This window comes from Pungitius pungitius, chromosome 21, assembly GCF_949316345.1.
Source record: "Pungitius pungitius chromosome 21, fPunPun2.1, whole genome shotgun sequence".
Classification (NCBI taxonomy): Eukaryota; Metazoa; Chordata; class Actinopteri; order Perciformes; family Gasterosteidae; genus Pungitius; species Pungitius pungitius.
In genome coordinates, this window is record NC_084920.1 from 6,306,796 (window position 1) to 6,330,609 (window position 23,814).

General features: G+C 48.2%; 1 protein-coding gene across 5 annotated transcripts in view; it reads right to left on the reverse strand.

The window, feature by feature from the left end:
* Positions 1-59: 59 nt before the first annotated feature.
* Positions 60-23,814, reverse strand: part of LOC119213146 (C-terminal-binding protein 2) — a 72,239-nt gene continuing 48,484 nt past the window's right edge. For 3 of the 5 annotated variants that reach the window (XM_037464222.2, XM_037464220.2, XM_037464221.2), the window contains exons 3-10: positions 13,826-13,980; positions 11,178-11,322; positions 9,788-9,994; positions 6,547-6,761; positions 4,835-4,965; positions 3,392-3,519; positions 2,885-3,002; positions 60-1,784 (exon numbers count right to left, since the gene is read on the reverse strand). In XM_037464222.2, the coding sequence (XP_037320119.1) occupies positions 1,604-1,784; positions 2,885-3,002; positions 3,392-3,519; positions 4,835-4,965; positions 6,547-6,761; positions 9,788-9,994; positions 11,178-11,322; positions 13,826-13,980 (1,280 nt within the window). In that variant the 3' untranslated portion in view covers positions 60-1,603. Of the gene's footprint in view, positions 1,785-2,637; positions 2,713-2,884; positions 3,003-3,391; positions 3,520-4,834; positions 4,966-6,546; positions 6,762-9,787; positions 9,995-11,177; positions 11,323-13,825; positions 13,981-19,806; positions 20,639-23,814 lie in introns of those variants that run through there. The other 2 variants (XM_037464223.2, XM_037464224.2) reach the window with 2 other exon arrangements.

The following is a 23,814-nucleotide window of genomic DNA, read 5'->3' on the forward strand; positions in this document are numbered from 1 at the left end:
TGCTAATAAAACCATACAAGACAAACAAAATGTGAAATCATGCCGGTGCAGACCGCTGGTTCTCCGAATCATATCTTTTATTTGAACTGCACTGAATGCTAAATGTTCACCTTGTACAAGAAACAAATACAAATACTCACACTAAAAACCAAAAACGTACTGCTGGCTGCCTCTTCTGCTATTGTTGGGACACTAAGGAGTTTCTGCTATTGCTCTTACAGAGTACGAGACGCCCCCAAAGAACCTGGCCTTCAATAGAACAAAGAATAAGGAGAGAAGAGAGGGTGGATCACGTAGGACTATGGTTATAGGAACATTTAACTAGGCAATACAAATCTAACAGGACTCTTCAAAACTCTTTTAAACACCAAAAACGTGGGATGCGCCTCGTATATAAAAATACCACAATGGAGAGGAGGAGGAGAGAGAATATCCAGACTAAACACATTAGTCTCATGTTTTTTTGTTTTGTTCCTCAAAGACAGAATTTCGGAATAAACAATATCTGCAAAAAGGTTTTCCTGAGTCATTAATGAAAAGAAGTTTGCTTTAACCCTTTCCTGTCTTCTGTGTGAAATGTGCTGAGAGAAAAGGGGGAGGTCACAATCCGTGCTGCTGCCACTTTTGGGTTTCGATCAGCTGTCATCAGAAACCTTTTTCCTCCTTCAGAGCTCACAGTCACACTGACGAATTACCAACAAACTCTTCGCAGAAAGAGAAAAGGTAAAATACTTTGCTGGCAGCTCGCAATCCATTTAATGTCAAACTTCAGCAACAATCAAATGTATGTGAAGTGAATGTTGAGTGTTTACCGCTTAAAAAAAGAGAATCACACATTTGAGCAACTTATGGTCTCAATGAGGAACCCCCCCCACATTGTGTAGAAGGGCCCTCAAGTGGTGAAATCCTACAACTGCAACAGCTGTCGTGGATATTATTGTTATTGCCAGGAAAGGGTCAAAACCCACACTAGATTACCAACGGATGAGCAATCTTTTTTTTGTCTGACGAGTGATAAATATATATAGTGATCCATTTTTAGTTATTCACACAGAAGATTGAAAGAAAAAAAATAGTTCTCTTCTGTGGCATAATGAGGAGGGGGAGGGGGGCTAAACAACACACATTAGTTACATAAGGAGGGTTGGAGCTGGGTGAAGGGAAGGAGGGGAGAGGGGTGTTAAGGTCCAGTTGCACATGATGCCAAAGTTTGTTATTCTTCTCATGTTCGCCCATCGGTGTGTCGAGATGTCTCCCGTGAGCTCTGAGGTGTACGGGGGGTGAGGGGTGTGGGACAGAGTCTCATAGGGTTACCCCTGGGCGCTGAAAAAAAAAATACTGGGCTTTGTGTCCACAATCATAGGCGTGTCCCACAAAAAAACATCATCATCATCATCATCAAAGAGTGAAGTCGCCACTGAACCCAAAGAGACAAGAGAGTAGAAACTAAAACATTAAAAGTACGAATTCCCCAGCACACGTCCTCAGTTCCCGCTTGTGTTGTCTCACTGTCTCTTGGTCCCAATTCGGTCGGTCGGTTGGTTGTGAAAGTCGACGCGTGTCGGGCGAGGGGAGGGGCTTGCCATTTGTATCCCTTCTGCTGCTATTGCTCGGTCAGGTGCTCTCTGGTCTCGCCGTGTTTGGAGGGCTGGTTGGGCGACGGGGCCTGGGAGGGGTGTGTACCAGAGGGCAGGGTGTGGGCAATGGGCACCCCACCTGGCCCCATGCCCTCTAACGCCCCGGGGATGCCCCCTGGAGCCACTCCGACTACGCCCGGGGGGTATCTGGGGGAGGGGAGGGGTCAAAGTTAGTGTCACGGGGCAGTGTGGCTCCTAAAGGGCCTGTCCCAGGGCCACTAAGTCACAGTGTAACATGTCAAAAACAAGTCATAGTATGCTGAAAAAAAGCCGTTAAAAGGTCATAATGTAGCTCTTTCCCACCAGTCAGAATAAAATGAAATATGTCGTTGGTATAGTAAGTTGAAAATATTAGAAAATATAAAAGACATATATATGTGTATATATCTAGTAGGAGTCTATAGTGTGTCATGTCGAAAAAAGAAAAAAAAAACCTTAAATGTCCTACAAGAAATATACTAACATATATGAAGGGAATGTCAGCCTTAGCAGAGTGTGTCAAAGAACTTCTTAGTACAGTATTTTGAACAGAAAATCATAGTATGGCATGTGGAAAAAACTTCAGTCAGCATAGTACTTTAAAAGATCATAGTGTAGTGTGTAAAAGTCATTTATATTTTCACAGTACACTTTGTCAGGTCCTTAAGCATTAGTACATTACTGTGAAATCAGTTCGGTAATTTAAATTCACACTCTGAGCCTGAGGTTCTCCATTCAACCAAAAAAAGGGGGGAGTGGGGTTAGGGGGGGAATGCAGTTTCCCAAAATCGCCCAAGAAGGAACTCCCAAAGCATGACTCCAGCGTGTCATGCTTATGGAGACGCTCAGAGAACCCACATTCGCTTCATTCCGTCTCTACTTGGGCTCAGTCAAACGGGGGAGTGCTGGGGAGGCATAGAGGGGGACACACACCACGCGAGCTCGGGGGGGAGGGAGGGGTGAGAGGGTCTTATCCGGGACCTGCAGACGCGAGGCCGTCGTCCCGGATGGTCGTATTTACCTGCTCCTGATCTAGGCAATAATTTTGTCTTGGGGGACACCGGTTGTTATGCCAGGAAGAGTTTGGTTCACTTGGCTGCGTGAAAGAAACACACGGAGGTGGACATGCTGAGTTCAGGAAGAGCCCACAGCTCACAGAATGACCATTGGACTACCACAGAGAACAGGGGGGCGACTTTATTAACATTGCAGGAAGGACAGGTAACTGGGCAACACATGCTCGTAACGACAACGTGTTCAGTGTTTACCTGTAGGTGGCGCCGTTAAGCTCGGGGTGGACGCCCGGTTGATCCATGACGGCCCACGGCGCCGTGGTGACAAAGAACTCCTTGTTGACGCAGTTCCTAAGGCTGTCGGGGATGCGGCCTGTCGTGTAGGGCACACGCGCGCACACACACACACACACACACACACACACACACACACACACACACACACACGGTTCAAAGCACTGGAGCACACAACAGACTCGGGGTTTCAGACGGACACACACATTAAAATTAAGAGCGCCTAATGATGCCCTAAACTATTGAGAGGCACAGATTCAATGTGTGTTCAAAGGCTACCCAGGAAACCTATTCAAGTGGAAATGTGACATCCGCGAGGGGGGGGGTTAACGGGGGGACAGAAGACGCGCAACGGGAGGCGCGGCGGGCCGAGGCCGCGCCCTGATCAGGAAGCAGCGCCGGGCGGGGATGCTGTGCTCAGCAGTGTGTTGGTCGGATGTTGGTGGGTTAGGTGAGGGGACTGCGTACCGGTGACGGCTCTTCGGATCTCGGTGGCGGCGGCCTCCCGCATCTCCAGAGAGGCCTGCTCGCTGTACCAGGCTGTGTGCGGTGTGCAGATCAGGTTGGGGGCGTCTTTCAGCGGGCCCTGGGCAAAACTGTGACACACGCACGCACACACACACACACACACGCACACACACACACACACACACACACACACACACAGCGAGTAAGAAAAAAAGAGGGAAAATTGTAACAATATGAAATAAAAAACACAGGAGATAACCAGAGCTGTGCTCTTCTTATCTTTGTGAGCTACGATCGTTTCTGTATGTATTTTCCCTCCGATGACCAAACTTCTCGTCTACTACTTATTTTATTTGTTGCTTATCGTTTATAAGGATGTTTCATCTCCTGAAACGCACCGAGAACCCACTTTACAGCTTGTGTCCCTGGCAGAATAAAACATTAGTATGTTCATGGGTTCTGGATTTGTTTTTAATGAGGCAGAAAGAAAGGAACCAATTCATTGGTGACTAATTGAAGTTTTCTGTGAAAAAAAAAAGAAGTTTTGTGTAGTCATTCGACAAAAAGTCACGACCTTGGTATTCACCCATGACACAATGTCCTCCTTTCCAAAACATGCTTTCCTTCATCCCTGGGCTCTCACGTCTGATCTGTCTCACAGTAGACGCCCCCGCCATTCCTGTAACACCTGGCCTGGTTCTGTGTGCGTGTGCATGTTTGTGCAATGCCTCAGTGGCGTCCTGAATCCGTTTCAGTGGCGCGTGGGATGCAGGGCCGGAGTTCTGGAGCCCTCTACCGTTGACATTTTGGGTGGGCGGAGCATGTGTTACAGTCGGCTGAGCAATGCGGCCAGAAACAACTCCCACAACCCCTGGGATGAGGAACTGGGTTCACAGAAAGGTGTAAAAACCAAGAGGCGTATTAAGCTGTTCCCCCCCACTTCGGGGAGAGCAGGAGAAGAAATGGAGAAAAGAGCTGAAGGAACAGTGACGAGGCAGCAGGTAGCATTGCCTTAAAATAGCTTCTGATGATGATCTACAGCTATTTTGAATAAATGTCATACTAAGCTTTTTAGAAGCATTTGGATATCCAGCCATCCTTGTACGTCCCCGGTTGTCCGTACCTGCTCAGACCTGCTCCTCTGGCCGCTTTTTTAGTTTCCTCTAATGCGGATAACGGGAGCTCCCTGCGTCTCCCGGGTTCCATTGACTTCAGAGCCCGCAGGGAGCGTTTTTAAAAGAGCGCGAGGTGTCTTTAAGCTGCCGTGTGTCTGTGTGTCTGTCGCTCGCCTGTTTAAGGTTCTCCGTCTCGTTCACTGTGTGCAATTTGCTGCTTCTCCTTCCCTTTCTCGCACACCCGTCTGTTACCTCGTCTCAACTGTCAAGCATTCATGTGTCTGCCTTTTGACAGGGTGTTGGTGTGTGTGTGTGTGCATATACTCACGTGAAGGGCTCCGTCTCGTGAACGTCCAAGGCGGCACCGCGTATCCGGCCCTCCTTCAAAGCCTGGGCCAGGGCCTTCTCGTCCACCAGGCCCCCCCGCGCGGTGTTGACCAGGAACGCGCCCTGTCGCATCTGTTGTGCATAACACACACACACACATCAAACAAGGTATTAGGATTAACCAACTCATAGTTGTAGGCCTCCGCCCACCAGAAATGTCATCACTTGATTATTTGATTTTACTACAAGCATATGCGTTGCTTAGTTCAGTGACCTTCACCATTGATCGCTGACATTGTAATCGGATCATCTTTGAGTCCAAGCTGATGTTTTTCCAGATGTAATGGAAGCTATTTCGGGGACATTGCGCTCTCTGTGACAGATGTGAGGTCACAGCCACCTTGATCTTTGACTAATAAACTTTAATCGGCTCATCCTTGAGCTCAAGTGGAGGTTCGGGCCGAAGGTAAAGTCATCCCTTCCAGGGTGCTCCTCAGACATCACATTCCAGAGACTCAGACGTATGGACAACCCGAATAAATGTATTTTTGAGCCCAGCTATCGCCGAGAAATATAGACAACCAGTTATTCACAGACAAATGGCCAGATGTGGGTGTTCACGTGAGTCATCTGAAGCGGTGTGTACTGTAAATCCGGATTGGATGAAGGCATTCGAGGGCCTCAAAACATCATGCGGGAGAGAAATTGAGAATTTTGTAAAAACATCTGTTGTTGCGTCTGACACCTGAGCCATCCAGGACACAGACAGAAACACTGAGAGATGGTGGGATAAAGAACATTCTTCATCCAAAACCAGGAGATGAAATGAGGGATGAGGGTTGAGCTGGAAGATGAGGCAGTACCCCCCCCCACCCCCGTGTCGCTTTTAGGGGGAAAAAGGCACAACAAAAACTAGAAAAAATATCAAAAGACTATGCTCAGAAGAAAGTAATCCCTTAATCTTGACAGAAACTGAAATGCAGGGGCATGAAAAGGCTTTCCGCTGGCAGGCAGTCTTTTATTAGGCCACGCTGGATTTTGACACACACGGAAACATGCGCACACACGTTTCCACTTCCATTTTTATTTGGGGGGGGGGGGGGCAAAGAGAGAGAAGTGTTATTTCATTCCAGCACATAAGAGGCAGCTGAGAATACCAAAGCTCTGAAAGAGACATGGAGTTAACCGGGATAGGCCATTACCCCCCCCCCCCCCCCCCCCCCGCATCTCGCAGAAAGTAGGGAAAAGGCAGCGAGGAATTGGTGGCCTCACGGCGAGGGATTCCTCTTCAGGGCCCGTGGTGTAGCGTGTAGTTCCCCGGCTGCCCTGCAGGTGTCGCCCCAGGCAACGCAGCCATCAACCCCCCCCAGTACCTCCCCCTGCTGCGCGGCCTGGTCGATATATCTGCTGTAGCCGTGGGCTGCCGCTAATTGCATTCGACAGAGCAAAGGAATGAATTTGTGTCCGGCTTTTGGCGGAGCTTAAGATAAAGAGAGCAGGGAATGCGCAGGCAGGAAGGCCGCATCCGTTCCCCTCTCCTCCCCATCCCGCCGACTGTGATGCACCCACCCCTCCCCATTCTCTCCCCCAGGACAGCCTGCGGGCTGACAAGAGTCACAACACGCCGCCGGCTTTGCTCGTCTACCTGCTCGATAGCGCTGCATTAGGCCCAGGTCGCATCACAGCTGTTTGTGTGTGTGTGTGTGCACGCGCCTGTTTGATGGTGAAGTCGTTGATGAGGTGGTGGTTGTGTTCGTTCAGGTTGCAGTGCAGGGACACGCAGTCGCTCTGGTAGAGCAGGTCCTGCAGGGTGTAGACGCGCTGGACGCCCAGTGAGCGCTCCAGGCCGTCCTGCAGGTACGGGTCGTAGAAGATGACGTTGAAGCCGAAAACCTTGGCCCGCACCGCCACGGCCTGACCCGAACGACCTGAGGACACGCGGGACGAGGTTCATGTTTATTTATGTGCTGTTACATTAACAATTCAAGTATCAGGTTAATGCTATTATCTAGTATAATGATATTATGCATGTGTGTGGGATATAAACATTCAAATAACTCCTGCACGTCTGCATACATACGCAAAAGATATTGTCTTTTCATGTCAAATCAAATCCTGGAACCGTCTTTGAGAATCAAAATAAATAGGAAATAAAGGCCTGTAAACGCAACATAATGGTTTGTACGAAATGCATTCAACGTCATTCCTGCTAAATACACAGTGAGCATCAAAGAGTGAACTCTAATAAAGGCTTTAAGACACCGTTAAACGGACATGAACATAAAATCCAACCAATGAAATGAAATGCTATTTTTAAGCAATCCCATTGACTTAGGACGTTAAAAGGTCTTTATTGATTGATCGGAAGGAGGATGGTTAATGATGGTTAAAGTGGTGGAGCCATGATGGAGAAATCGCAGGGTGACTGGTGGAGAATCAGCAGCACATGAGGCTCTTCCTGTCTCTCACCATCTGTTTCGTCGGCTGGGAGCTTCTGCTCCTCCTCAGCACCCGCAGATCGATGAGGTCCTCAAATAAAATATCAATATCCCCAAAAGTCCCCGCTTTTGTGATGGAGCGTTATGTTCGTCTCGGAGGCTTTGTCCCTTTTTTTTTCTCTCTCTCTTTCAATCTGAGCCAAAGTTGCACAAAGACTCCTGATAATACTTAAGTAATCACTTGGACCATTCTGCTCCATTGTGCTGATGGGGTTACAATCACATTTCTGATTGCTGTATAAATCCACCTTCCCCAAAGTGCTTGATCTTTTTTTGGGTGCATGCAATTTCTTTTCAACAAGCGCTGTGTACTTCTGCTTCAAATTACTTTATTTCCTACATTTCCCAGGAATATGAGTTCTTTAAAAAAGTGTGAACTTGTTGCATTCAGCGGCCGGCTGGAGGTGCAGACAGCAGCGGGATGGCAACGAGTTTTTCAGTTAGTTTGAAAGAGAACACGGCGTATTGTGGTTCAAGTACAATCAGATTTGATGAGGCTGCTGGCGTGGTTGATGGACAATTGGAATAAAGTAGCGAATTTAGATGGAAACAGCATCCTTTTGAATTGGAGGGATTTTTAACTAAGTCTAGTGTTTAATGATCTAATGGTTCTGTCGCTATATGTAATATTTAATTTCAGTTATTGTGAATCCTCTTTTGTTATTTTAATAATACTTATTTATAACTGTTATGATCTTGTTTTAACTATGTATCCACTGCAGGACTACAAAAGGATTTTCTTATCTACAAATATGTCATATAAACAATAATCTTCTCTTGCACTAGAAACTATAACTACTTGTGCTTTTGTGTCGATCTTTCATTTCCTGTGGATCTCAGGAGAATCAAAAACAGCTTGACTCTTTTTTTTTCTCCCTCTCTTCCCCCACCGATCAATGGCTCTAGATGGAGAATACACTACCGCAGGTTCTGCCACACAACTTTCGGTTGAAGACTTTTGCTTTGTGTTTTCCACCGTTGCAGGAGGACGACACTCTGGAAAGATTTGTGAAATCAACTATTTCCCACCTGGTGGCGATGCAGCAGATGGGCCGCTGATTGGTCAGAGCCGACTTGAAGGACAGATTGCTGCTTTGGTCAAACAGCCCTTTCTGAGGTCATTTGTTAGCTGTCAGTCAAAAGATGGTTGCTTTGGGTCTTTGCTGTGGATCTCTCCTAGAGAATATACATATATATATTTTTTTTCCTAACTTCCTATTAAGTTCCTAACTATGCACACATATACACGACACATGATATGTCAGAAATGTGGACCTTGAGTGAAGATTATTCATGGCTTCAAATGTGAAGAATAAAATCACACAACTTATTTTGTTTTTAATTACAGAATCATTCATTCGAACAATAAAAATGTGTGAACAACATAATTAGGTCAAATATAAGGGCTTATTTTATGCAGAAATACAAAGTAAAGGGAATTTCACCTATCTAAGAGGTAATCTTATTGATAGCATAAAGCTAAAGGGAACAATCACTACAAATGAATGAATGCTGTAGCAGCACAACACTTATTCTGAAACATCGCTGCTGCTTGAACTACTTCTGAGTCTTAGTTGCCCCACAACCAGAGTTTCTCTTTCATTCCGTGTGTTTGCAGCCTGCAGAGTTGTGCAGCTGGCTGAATGCGCCGAGTCCACCAAAACAAACACCAGGAGGCCTTTGCTCTCCCAAACCTCCCGCTGACAATGGAACATTGTTTTGGAGACGACTTGAGCCAGAAAGACCGCGAGAGGAGGCTGGTGGCGGGAGGATTCGCTGAGGAGGAGGGGGGGGGGGGGCTTTCTTCGAGCCAGGACCTGCTGTTTGGGCACTGTACGTCTAGGAGGCTGTGGGGGGCATGCAGGGGGGTAAGTTGTGTGTGTGTTGGTGGGGGGGACTGTATGTGGACACAGAGATAACGTGGCACTCTGGAAAGGTTTTGGAGAAGACAAAGCATCCGTGAGCCCACTAATGTTGAGACAGGGTAGAATGCTGCACGCACACACACACACACACACACACACACACACACACACACACACACGCACACACACACACACAATTGGCTTTAAAACAGGCACACTTCAACCAACACACACTACCATTAGGGGCCCGATCATGGCAGGGCGAGGTGTCGAGGGGCCGCGGGGACAGAAAGGAAGAGTGGAAAAGAGAAGAGGAGAGAATAATGGGGGATATAACGGGGAGCATTAGAGCGGTGGCATGAGAGCACAGTGTGGCAGAGAAACGGAAGCCGGCCCGGAGGGAGGCGCAACGCACAACCTTGAGATAATAATGGCACGGCGGAGGCAGGAAAATAACCTTATCATGGCAGGAAAACAGAAGGCACACTGAGCCGTGAGAGGATATGAAAAGGAAGGGGAGGGGGGGAAGAAACACACCACAGAAATCAGATGTAAGGTAAAATGTAACCATTGAAAAAAAATGATACTAACCAAAGCCGATGAGTCCCAGGGTTTCGCCGCGGATGCGGGCGGCGCCAGACGCCACCTCGCGGATCTGCTCCACACTCTGGACCCGCGTGCCCTCCCGGAGAGCCTGGTAGAGCCAGGTGTTTCGCCGGTAGAGGTTGAGGACGTGGCACAGGGTGGAGTCCGCCGTCTCCTCCACAGCTGCAGAGGGAATGTTACACACCGCAATACCTAAAGAAAACACACACACAAACAAGGCAAAACAGTGAAAATCAACCAAGAGCATAAAAAACAGTATTATTCCAATAGGTATGAGTCAATTTAGACCAGTGGGAGATCTAAAACTTGGGTAACAGAATTTTCAATATAATAGTATAATCACATTGTAATTAATGATACAATGAATCTCTGAAAAACCCTCCTCTAAACTTATGCACAATGAAGCGACTGTTCATCCTCCAGTCGATTGTTCATAATTGTGTTACCTTGAGAGCATTAAAACTTCTGACCTCCTGGCATTACCTGGCCTATCCACAAACAACACAGACATCTCCATTATTGTCACTTAAGCACTCCAGCCTGCCCCCGCTCGCTCCTCCAAAGTTCTCATCCCACTCTGTATCTCGCAGTAACAGCTCAGCCATCTCCGGGGCGGCAAAAAATAGCCAGAGCCCGCTCAATCAATGGCCCCTTTTCTTCTCCCCGGGAAACAGGCACGCCATATCAGTGCCGCCTTCACCGGGCGCGAGAGCTTCTGGTCTCCCGCGTCGCGAGGCAGAGCGCCTCCGGTGAGTGGGTGGCGGTTAGACACGGTATCTCGCGTTGGCAGGAAAATGGCGGCTTTGTCAAGTGTGAGGGCTGTTTGAGCCACGGGGGCCTGCTGATATGAGCCTGGGTGGTTGGTTCAGAGGGAGAAGACTGCACTCTCCTCTCTCTTTGAACATCCGGGCTCACATTGGGCCGTCCACCTTTCATCCAACTCAATATTTCTGGGTTTGATTGCGCTCTATAATAAAAGGAACGGCGAGGAAGCGGTAAACGCGCCGAAAACCGAAGGGCAAACTCACTGTCGACCGTGCAATCTTGTCTTGCCCTCTACCGAGCCAGATGTTTTGCCCATCGCTGCCATTTCCGTGCCACGCCGTAGCGCCGGGATGAAACGTCCTCTCAAGATTCAGCTAAATCGGATTACTGATGCCCAGAGGGATGGTGTATAATTAAGGGACAAACAAACCATCAAACAAACAAAATGAAGCAGACAGCCGCTCACAAAACGCCCCACGAAGGAATTACGCCAACATGCAATTGAAAAATACACATATTTTATACTCTGAGAGCAACATACAACAGCGATATACTCTGTCACAGTACTGGACTGTGCAGGGTACGTTTCATCAGTGATTGCAGTCCGTACCGAGCTCTCCGGCGGCCTTGATGTCGATGTTGTCGTATCCGCTGCCGATGCGTATGATAATACGTAGAGCTTTGAACTTTTCCAGGTCCTCTCTGGTGAGGGTGATAGTGTGGTACATCATGGCTCCCACGGCTTCGTTGAGCACCTGCGGAAAAAACACAGTATTCCATTTATCGGCGCGCCTCCCTTCATGTGATCGAAGGGGGGGGGGGAAATACTGCTTGGCAGATCTGAATATTAAACTGTGTTTCTTCACAGAAACTTGAAGAATGGTATTTTTCCCCCCTTTATTCGTGTCATTTGCCATTAATAAACAAGAGGGTCTGTGATGTATTATGGGCTACAGATTATAAAACCAAATGTGTTTTTGTACCTAACCTAATAGCTTTTAAAATTGTTGTTTGTTTAGGCCGAACTGTCCAAGGACTACTTGTATTATCTTAAATCATGTAATCTACAGAAAGAGAAAATGGTTTTAATTTAGGTTTAGTTACGTGGCAAAACTTACAGTGAAATAAACACATGAGGGTGCTTGTTTGAGCCCAGAGATCAAATCACTTTTTCACCACCACATTACCTCTTCCTGAGATCTTCTGCTGAAAGAACAAAAACAAACGCCCTCATTGATGGAAAAAATCTGTTTGCATTGATTAAAACAAAGTCTCAATTAGTGCCACTTTAAGGAGGGTGTCACGGTAAAGCGCTGCTTCTCTGCTACTTCACATGGACAAGGTGACCCGACCTGTGATTCATTCTGAAGGGGATTTAAAATATTCCCTCAGCATCAGCGCCTAAATAACAGCTCTGCATTCACCTCGAGCCAAACTGCATTAGCTTTCGTGTGATTAGCAGATTATCTCTTGAATTTCCATACTGCTTTCATTAGAGCCGTGTCCCTGACGGGCCTTCATCATACTAGTTCAAGGTTGAAACACCCGAGGATTTAAACTCTCTTCTTCTCTCCCAAGCGCTGTTTCTTTTTAGGGGAAACCCACTCTGAAGGTTTTTTACTTTAACAGGAAGCTCTGATCCAATCCATAACCCACCTCTCTACTGTAACAAAAGCCTTATTGCTTTTAACGGCTTTCATTTCTGAGGATGCCTGCGCTCTGACACGACACAGAGTCCCCCCGCACCTCCCCCACCCGCCCCACACACACCCATTTGCACTGGGTCCACTTGAGAGACGGCAGTATACGGCAGCAAAAGGGGTTTTATTTGGATGGTTGGGTGCAGTCTGTGTGTTTGACTCTGAGGAGACATTTTATGGCTGTGGAGTCGGCCCACTGGTGAGTGGTGGAGATGTAGTGGGGATGACAACCGGTTATTACCACGAGAACTGATTTTCCCCACCTGGCAGGGGAGATGTGACATTCCAAATATTGCTTTCTAGCTTTGAGGACTTCTTAAGGGGGGATAATAGATCGTAATACGGCAATAAAGAGAACACTATTCAGAGAGAGATATGATCCCTTGTAGATTGATTTCACCTTTTCAGCAGAAATGTGAGTAAAAAGAAGATATTCTGTGTGTGTAAAGCTATTGTAGAGACAAAACCAAATATCAATAGATCACTTCCCTACGTAACCCAACCTAAGTCATTAGTTACAGCCATAATCTTAACAATACAATTGGATGAACAGTCAGGCCTAAGTTGGCTGTGTGCCATTCGGGTTCACACTTTTTTTTAATGGGTGTCATGGCGGTTGTCATGACTGTGAGAAACAACAACTGGGGGAGCGCTGGCTGTCGGAGCGCGCGGGAGGGCTGTGTGCGCGATTCGGTCGCACTCAAGAGGGATTGTAACTCGATCTTGATCAGAATTCGGCCGCGTGTTCTAATGTTCCCTGATCACCTGACGAATTACTGGGTAGAGAACCCTGATGCAACCTTAAGCTCCTTTCTTATTATGCCCTTGAAAAGTCTGCCCCATAACTTCCTGTGTTTGCTGGCCTGGCAGCTGGTGTCTGGCCCGAAAACATCATACTGATTCTCCCTGAATTATCAGCGCTGTATCTCCGCATCCCTGCCGCAGTAAGAAGAGATTGGACATTTTCAGTCTACGCCCTCCGGGTATCCAGGCTGCAAGTTATTACTGCGAACGGCTGAATATGCTGGCAGGTGAACATTACAATCATGTTTTTCCTGATAAGGCAATGTTAAAACAAACAAAAAGCCGCCCACTCCCCCCGTTCTTTTCACCGCCCGAGGTCTTTGATTGAATTGATCTCTATGCAAATGCTTCATTTTTAATATGTTCCATTTTCACGAAAACAGCGAGAGGAAAGACGCAGCGAGTCTCACTCTGCCTGCAGACGGAGAGAGACAGCGGCCTCGCCGATACCCATCTCCATGGCCATATATTGTTTTGCCGCCACCGCGCTGCATAAAAAGCAATAAAGAGCCACTACAAGCCGATGTAATTACGCCACTTTCCCGCCGTACAAGACGCTCTATTGAGACAATGGCACCGTGCCGTGTGCCAGAAGGTGACATGAGATCATAATGACGCCACTATATTCTAATTGCCATGTGCGCGTGGAGCCCTATATGACACGAACAGGAGCCGTGACAGCCAGCAGGAGTGACAGGTGGCATCTTCCCGTCTGTGGTGTGATGTGGTCGCCGCGCAGCGTGTGTTCAGGTACCTTCTCGTGTATCTCCTGCGTGGACTGAGCGTCGCAGAAGGCGACAGTCGCCAAGTCTTTCAGGATGGGCATCTCCACGGTGCAGTCGCGGCCGTCCAGCAGCGCCACCAAGGGGCGCGGGTGCATTGGCCCGTTCATGATTTGGGGGCGAATACCTGGAGACAGAGGGAGGAGAGAATAGATGTCAGTTTGAGAGGTATGAGATGACAAATGAACAGCCCCTATGAAATCAGCTGCAAGAGTAAAAAAACTATGATTTCAGTATTTCTTCTTTCTTTTCTATACATGGGATAGTTGAGCTAGGCCCAAAAAAATAGAAAAAGAATATAGAAACAATAGTTGAACCAGTTAAAATAATAATGATACATAATGAAAAAAGACATGCATACAGGCGTTCTACCGGAAGGAACGCTCAGTGTGCAAAGTCCAATTATTACACTAAATTTAGCAAGCAGCACTCTCCCTCAACAGACTTCATCCCTGTTTTCTTGAAAAATAAAACACTCAGATGCTAACAACCTCCGGTGTACTGTGTGTGTGCGTGCGCGCACAGGCACACGTGCTGATTAGGATACAGCAGCAAGTAGCGCTCCTACAGACTACCCAGCGTTGCTCAATAAATCGATGCTGACATGAATCCTCTCGGCCTCAAGTAGAAAGCAGCTTACATGTTCTCTCTCTCTCTTTCAGACACATGTTCATATATCAAACCAACAGGAAGATATTCCCTGGTGTGCACGTATGACAACCCCACGCTAACAACACAGTCTCTTCTCATTTCTCAGTCCAAGGGAGAGGCTCCTACGTTTGAGTGGAACCGAAGAAGATAATAGAGGAGAAACGTTGCGGGCTGCACCTTGACAAACGAGCGTCACCGCTGCCGTGTGTCATTGTAATGGAGAGCGTTGGGAGAGAAAACGCCACACGCCTGCGACAAACCCTCCAGCCAACGCACATCTGCACTTCAGCGCACTCGACGCGGTGCGGGTCACCATTCAGGGGCCCGCGCTCAACTCGCTCTCCTTTTCCTGCTCGCCACTTCTCTCGCTCAGAGTCAAGAGGGTTCCGAGCTCCCCGGTGGGCCGACCTTCTCAACCGCCGCCGCTGAAGAAGACAGGAGCCCTGGTTCATTCAATGTTAAGAAGAGGGGGTTGAAGGGGGGGGGGGGGGGGGGGCATCATTATTCATGCTGCTCACAAGAAACCCCACGGATGGATGGACCCGGGGAGGAAAAACGGCTCCCCCGCTGAGTACTGGTGCCCTACCGCCCAACCGGTCATGATCGTCACTCTCGGCCTTTATGTCCACGCTGACACGACGGGAAGAACCACTCAACCAGGGAGATCCCCCCTGGGACGGCATCACTCACTTATCGTGGGGTTTTGCCGCTCTCCTCTGGTTTGCCGCTAAGGTCAGCATCCGAGTAAGTGCGACCCTCCCTCGGGCCCTCGGTGTGTGAGGGCCGGAGCGGGTGTACCCGTCGGTACGCTCTTCAAGTCACACCCCCTCGGGGATTAGGATGACGCGTGGTTTGAGATCAGGGGTGGAGGAAGGGAAAGGAGGGGGGAGAGGTAGAGGATGGCTCGTTAGTGTCACGCCAGGAGGGATTACTGCCGCTGATTAGGGTCGATAGAGGTGAGATTAGGAGATTTGTGGCGAAAACAAACAGGAGGTGTGGGGGGGGGGGGGGTATGGGTGATATTAAAATGTAAAACAAGTGGGGGGGGGGATAAGAGTGAAATTGAAATGTAAAACAAGCGTGCATAAAAATAAACTAAACAAGGCCTGGAGAGCACCCAGGGGAGAAGAAGAAGAGAAGGATGGAGACACGAGAATCATATAAAGAACAGGAGAGGGGGGGTGTGAAGGAAATTGACGGAAAGCGAGCAGTCCAGCAGCCTCTCGTAGGGAGGGGGGTGGAGGGGGCGGGGGGGTTGTATCGACACAGAAGTGTCATCTCTTCATGCCTCCCGTCCATATTGTCATGGTGATCACCTAACAGGCTCCGGCTGCCAGTTTTAATGCACTTTATTTTTGGCAACGGTGGCATCTGCGGCGAGAGTTGAGGTCGGAGAAACTCTCGGTGCAGAGGGCAGAGGAGATGTCTTCTCACCCAACAGACAGACGGCCTCCCTCCTCCTCCTCCTCCTCCTCCTCCTCCATCTCCTCACCCAACACAAACCTACAACAGCACTTCCGTGCCCACTCGGCGGTGGGAGAAAGGGAGGCGCGGCGACTCAGCTGTGTGTCACATTGACGCCAAATATAAATGGCGGCAGCTGGGCGGTGAAGAACGAGTCCGTTACATCAAACTGAGGTGAGGGGTGTGCGAGGAAGCACTTGTGCACATGTGCCGGACCACATCTCACGAGATGGTGCACTTATGCATACACAAAAAAATGGACAATTCTGATGATAACAAAAGAATTTCAAACAATTTTACAGATGATTTCATGACTATGAATATACGTAAGTCCGGGATTGACTTTACTCTGACCTCTATTTGGTCCCCACCAGTCTATCAACAGCTACGTCTGCATGTAACATACATATAATTTAACCCGAACATAACCTCAAACCCATCACACAATCATTGGATTCAAAGTGATATAAAAACAATTAAGGTTTGCTGTCCTCGACTAACAAATCAACCTTTCCCCTGCTTTGTGTGAGTCGGTACAACTGGCTGTGTTATTGCACCTTTACTGGCCTACATAGATTAGAGAACAACCGTGGGTGGGCAGGTAAGAGAGACCGTGGGTGAGGCGGTGAAGAGAGAGCAGCGGCTGGCAGGCTGCATCGAGGCCCCCGGGGCACGAGTCAGACAGGGCGGACACCGTGACTCATCCGGCGGGTTTCTCTCCCGCCTACCTGACCTATCGGCCTCTCACTCCTTCGGTCGCCCCCCAGTGCGATAGCAACTTGCGTGTATCAGCTTCGCAGTCCTTTACCTCTACCTCTAAAATAAGCTGACATTATTGAAGATAAAGATTGGGAGTGATGTTCTTTAACCCCCACCACCAAGTGTAGTTCACATGCAAATTATTTTTTAAACAGCAATAACAACAACTATATACATGTATATATGTGTCAATGTGATGCATACAGCTCATCAAATGTCTTCCAGTGTGCCCACTGAGGGCAGGGAGCTGTGGTCCACTGGAGAACCGCAGGAGGCAGAGTGCTCTATATTTCACTCCTCCATTAATTAATCCCCCTCATTTCCTTTCCTCTGTGTTCTCGCTTCCTCTGCTTCTTGCTAAACTGTTGCCAGGCTGCAAATGTGTGTGTGTGTGTGTGTGTGACGACTTGGGACAAATACACATTCACTGAGAGAGGCAGCTGTTGTCGCGGGTTTACCTGCCAAAGGAATAAATGTAACACACACACACACACACACACACACACACACACACGCACACACACACACACACACACACACACACACTGGTATCACATATGGGCTGTAAATTATTTCTTCCTTAAAATATAATTTCATTGCATGCCTCAAAAAATTAGTTTTGTTTTCAGTCTTTTCCTTGTGTCTCCTAAACTTCTAAATAGATTTACTCTAGAAATCCTAACACCACAAATCAGTCTTTTGGGAAATCTGTGTTCTGGTAAAAGTAAAAGTACCACATGACGATGTCGAATGGAATCCTCTCTACTTTCGAAAAGAGTTTTATTTTGATGGTGATTTCAAGATGCCACCTGCAATAAAAGTCCCTGCACTAAAAAGCGTTGAGCTTAATTAGCAGTATAAAAGCAGTACATCACAGAAAATCATTCTCAATTAGCTCACAAAACCCTCAAAAATAAGAACCGGGTCACGACTAAAATTATTTTTGAAAATCTAGGTCTCCAGTGCAAAAATCCTTTTTTAACTACTCGATTACTAGCACTAATAAAATTAGACCGTTGCGCTTTCTTGTTGTTGCTCGGGCTCTCTCAGTCACCAGTGCTTTAATTCTAACCATTCCTGCAGAAAAATTCTAGTGGAACCTGAACCCGGCCCGGGCTGGAGGCTGCGGTTCCTGAGCCAGCAACACTTAGTCAGAGTCTGGCAGCAGGACGCGGCAGAGCGGCGCAACGGGGGATGAGGCCAGAGTTTCCATTATGCTGGGAAGGGAGCGAGGAGTTTCTTCCTACCCACTGGCCTCCGCTGCTGGTGTTGCATTGCCTCCGTGAGAAGGACCAGAAAAGGGAAAGGGACGCGTGTTTTGGTCAGAAAAAGGAGAGGGGGGGGGGGAGAATACAGAGAGGAGGCAAAACAGCAACTGTTGCCGTCCTTTTAGCCGTAATGGGGGACCGGACGAGCCGTCCACCAGGTCTATCGTCATCGGCTGCCAGTGGTTACCTAGCAACCCGGAGCTGCTGTTTGCAGGTTGATCCTTTCCTGAAAACAAAGCTGGGTGGGGGTGGGGGCGGCTGCTGCTGGTGGTGCTGACCGGCAACAGTCACGGCCGTTCACTGTGCCAAGCAGAGCCCCGCTGAAACACCAGCGCTGGGCAGCAGAGGCCGCCTGTCGAGCGGGAGGGCCCCGCCCACAGAGGGGTCAGAGGGGTTGTAACACGGACATGTGCATTGTGGGTAGCGTTTGGTTCTGATAGCAGCTACAGGTTGGCAGAAAAGCTGGATTCTTTCTAGCAGCGAAGACTGCCCAAAGATTCTAGTCACCGGCCACCAAAGGTTTATTAAAGAGAGAGGAAAAAAAAATTGCGCCACAAAGTTTGTGGGATTTTGCAGTTTGGGACAGTTTCACTACTTTCTTCTACTTTTCAGTTAAGCTTTCCAGCATATAAAGTGACTTAAAACATTGAACTTAATTACTACAAATTTAGACTTTTTTAATAGCTACTACTAGACCAAAATAATCTGCATACAAATTGTTTTTGATATGTACTACATTTGTGCAGTACTTGTGGGGGTCACAAGTCGACACTGCAAAGTCTGATCTGAATGAACACAACAGGAATGCACATGCATGGTTGTGTCAACAAATGAATAGAACCCACGCACACACACACACACACGTACACACACACCTTGGCGGGCTGCCAGGAGCTGCCAAGCGCTCTGGAGTAACGGAGAAGTTTGGCACTGCGCACAGATGTGCCGTTGGGTCAAACAACACTTTGTTTTCCTCGCTGGAGTCTCCTCCCTTTTCACATGGCACTCTGCCAGAGCCTGTACTTCTGGTTTACTAAGGCTCAATTACTCATTTACTACTTTCCTCGCTCCGACACACACACACACACACACGTGCACACACACACACACACACACACACACACACACACACACACACACACACACACACAAAACCTGCCATAACCACACGCGGACCCTTCATCTGCCTGTGACAGCACGAGGTCACTGCAAGAGTTGTAGTGGTTAAAGAGGGGAGGGGTGGGTGGGGGGTATAAGCACCCTTTGTTGGCAGCCCCCTCCTTGCCCTTCCCCTCCCCTCACTTACCCAAAAGTACACAAAGGCTACTTGTCCTGCCCTGCCGGTGCCCCACCCCTGTCACCACCCGGCTGCCCGCCACACCAATCCATCCCCTGCCAAGGAAATGAGCGCACGCCTGTTTAAAATGGTACCCTCTGTGTGCCTGGGCGGGCAGGGCCCACGCTGGGGACAAAAGCGGGTGTCAACAGCATCCAATGCCCCCCCCCCACCTCCCCTCCTCCCCCTCTCTCCTTTTTCCCGCTCTTTTATTCTTTTCGTTGTTGCCCCGAGCTACGCGGGGAGCCCGAGCCCGCAGGGGAAAAAATTAAAACCCAGAGCCAAGTGCAGCAGCGCGGGACGGACCTCAAAATGACCACGTTTTATGGACCGATCGCCCACCCCCCCAAACCCCCCACCCACAGACACATACACACTGCCCTTCTCCCCACCTCTCCCCCATCCACCTCCCTCCCTACCACATGCCAGACTTTGTTACACATCCAGAAAAGAAAACAGGAAACATGCTGCTTGCCTGGAAAATGTTGTCTCCACATTCTTCGTCTTAAAAACTACGCATCACAGCAGGAGCAGAAGATGATGGAGGCGAGTGGAGGAGGAGGGGGGAGAAAAAATAATAAATACAAAAAGGGGAAAGTGGAAGACCCTCTGCAATAATCCAAGGAGGGTGCCCCCCTCCCACCACCCCTTCTCTCACTCTCTCCTCTTTTCTTCTCCACCTCCTCCTCCAATCATTCAACCCCCCCCCCCCCCCTTGGAGTTGCTCCTCTCGGTCTGGCCCTGTCGGTGAGGGGAAGGGGTTTCCGTGGAGCGATCTCTCTCACTGAGCCCCCGGCTGCGTCATCTCCAGTCCATGCCTTTAAGGGGCTGAGAGAGAGAAAAAAAAGCACCGCACACCAGCGGCGTGCAGGCTGGCGATCGGACGGTGGCGGGTCGGAGAAGGTGGGGGAGGAGGATACGGGGTCGCTTTTGTCCTTGTCTTTTTTTCCTTAATCTCCCAGGAAGAAAAGACTGCCGTCGGGGAGCGTGATGGCTGAAAACTCTCTCTGCCGCTTCCTCTGCCGTCAGCTGCGCAACATCTATTCACCGAGGGGCTCTCTCTCTCTGTTTGGCTCTTTCCCCGCTGCCTTTGTCTCAGCGGATAAGACACCAGAAGGGGCAAAAAAATAAAAAAAGAATCTTGCGGCAGAAAAATGATTCTGTCTGAATCAAAAGAGGCAACTCGAATATGCAGGGCTGAGCTCGCCGGCTCGCACAATTTACTCCCCTCACTTCATAGAATCTGCACACACAACACACTCCTCCCTGTTTCCCTCCGCCTCCTCCTTCTTCTCCCCCCTTTTTTATGTTTTATTTCTGATCTGGACTCAGTGTTTTAAAAATGTCTGCCCCCTTTTTTCCACTCTGTTTCTCACACACACACACACGCACGCACACACGCGCGCTTTCGTTTGCTCCCAACATCAACCTATCAACCTCCCCCGCTCTCTCGATTATTTGGTTTCCTGCCTGCTTTTCCACTTTCATCTAGACCTCAACAACCCACCTCCGACTCCACACGCACACAGACACACACAGGCACAAAAAATGACCCCTACTCCACCTCCCCTCTCGCTAGAAGAATATGTACCACACACAAACACACTGACACAGACAGACACACTTCAAACCAGAGGAACAAGGCAACATTTAAGGCACTCCAGCAATAACATTACAGATGTAGACTTGGGTCTTATTATCTTTTTTTGCACCATCAGGGAAGTCATGAGAGCCGAGTGTGTTAAGTTCACAGTTTGGTCCCTGGAGGGAAGAAGAAGGCAGCCGGGGGGTTTGGGAGGGGGGAGTGAACTGACAGATCGCTCTGCTCAGTGACTGCGAGGACAAACGGCTGAAAACACCCTGTTTAGAATAACAATGTAACCGGAGCCTCCCTGGTGCAATTCTGCAACACGGCGACCCACGTGCACGTGCACACACACACACACACACCTCACCGGCAGCACGACAGGCGCAACCAATAGACAAAGAGCTCTCCGTGGTCACACGCCAAAACCGATTATCACTGACAGTAGAGTGGAGAGGTGGAACGGGCGGAGCGGGGTGGGTGGATGTGTCCGTGGATGCTGACACTTTCCCTTCTTTACCTTTTCTTTTTGGGGGATTTTGTGCAGAATAATTGTGCAAATCCACAAAGTTTATGCATGTGTGTGTGTGTGTTTAGGTGAGTATCTAAGCCGTGGTTTCTTAGCGGCGGCGGGTGTGTGTGGGGTCAGAGACACAAACCGTCAGCCGAAACGCCGTCCGTAGCAATGACACATCTGAGGGAGTATGACCATCAAAGGATGCAGCCCCCACTTCCTGCCAGCCAGCAAACCAGACACACACAGACACACACACACACACACACTCTTGATGGAGTGTGGGGATACGGCTGCCCCCTCTGATCTCTTTCTTCCATAACATTAGAGGATGTGTAGGACAGGGGGAGTGGGTGGAGGGATGGTGGGGGGGGACGCTGACAGACAGCAATATGTTAATATGGAACGTGGCAGAAAGACGGAGCCAGCTTCCGAGATTGGGGATGTTTTAATAATAATAAGACGAACGGAGGGCCTATCAAAGAACACCCGAGGTTTTGTGGATGGACTGCTGCAAACCCCAGAGGTCACAAGGTCAAACTGCATCACGCTAAAAGATTATATCTGACCGCTGCTCGGGTTCACAGGCGCTGTTGAGGTTTAGTCCCTCTAGGTTTTTTTTCCATTTCAACAGATTATTTAAAACATAAATGATCCAAGATTTAGATCATTTTGATGCTTACTTAAGCTAATTTAGTGATAAGGGAAATCGTGCAGTGAGTTTCATTGAAAGTATTGAAATAGCTCGACTGTGTGAATGTGTGAATTCAGTAACTGCAGAGCTCCATAAAATAAACCATCAGTTTCAGGTGTCAGATCGTTTTTGTAACATTTGAAATGATGAGGGGGTGTTCAGCGTGATGAAGTGCCTTGTAGACACTTTGGCTTGAGAAAGTGGTTCTGGTCTGGATTTTTTCTGCCTAGAACCGGAAGAAGAGTGAATACAAAAAGGAAAATCTTTCTAATGTACATGTTTGGCGGGGGGGGGGCAAGGAAGCACCAACAAGAACAGATCGTCCTCAATCCATTAATCAAACAATAATTTTAGTACAATCTGATTGTAAACCCACCATTTGGATTCCAGGAATTTAATATCTGACTTGTGTGCTGCCTTGAAAGTTTTGGGGGATTAAAGTTCATTTTTCTGAGCATCATCCACCTGTTTTTGAAAGTTTTTCTGTGTACAAGGACGTAAGTCTGGAGGAAATTATGTTTAATACAACATTTTTGTGTTACATAAAATCACTAAAATCATTAAAGAATTCAAAGAATGAGTCCCAGGTTTATCAGCCATCTTTCTTTCGATGCATGTTTCTTTTAGGGGCACAACAATACAGTTTTTAACATCAGAGTTGTGAGAATTCAACGTTTGGAGTCCACACTCCCATTCATTGGGGATTCATTCTGAATGTTCTGCCCACATGCTAAAGCCAAGGAAATCAAAAGATCAATCAAAAGACCTCTTGAGCCCCCCCCCAGTGCTGTTTCTGTGCCCTGTGTGCACGTTGAAATTTAAACAGGTCAAGGCGCAGGCTTATTCCGCTCAGCCCTTTTTTGGCTAAAGCGCACTGAGAAGGGAAGGTTCTGGCCCGGTTAATCTCCGTCGGACGGCTTGGCATTTGTCTGCGATCTCTACTCAGATCAAAGCGTTCCTCCTGTTTCTGTGGAGTAATGAGCACCACTAGTAAATATATTCACCTCCCTAGTGTTAAGTCTTAGTATTCAAATGTGCCCAATCTTGTGGACATTACCGCTACAGACTTCTGTGACCCAGTGAGGCAATCCATTTTTTTGATGCTGTTCTGACTCTTAACTAAACATGTCATCCACTGATTCCGAAAAAAGAAAAAAAAAATCTATCTGACATTCTCCTCACCCGCTTCACACCTTGTGCACAGTGGACGAATACATGATCATCTCAGCCACAGGTCATACATATTTATTCACTCAACAACTTAGTTTGAGAGCCAACACCTGAAGCAGTACAACTCAGAAACAAACTGATAACAAATGGATCCCTTTCCTGCACCAAAAACATCCAACACTCCTACAGATTTTTCTTTTTTCTTAGTGACACTTCTTCCAAGAATTGGGACCTTTGATGAAATGGACCTTCTTGTGAATAGGGATGGAAAAAATTAGCAACAAGCGGAAGGATTGTAGTTTTTTGTGACACTAGTTTAATTTCCCCACAGTGAATATTTATTTAGGAGGCCCAGGTTTGTCCGCTGAGAGGCACCTGCCGCTGCAGCAGCAGACAGGGTAAATAACGCCCCCAGGCATGTATGCAAACACACACACACACACAGGAGCCCCCACTCCCTCAGCAGCGGTCCAGATAACAACCCTGAGTCAACACACTGCCACTCTGCTTTTGTTTTCAC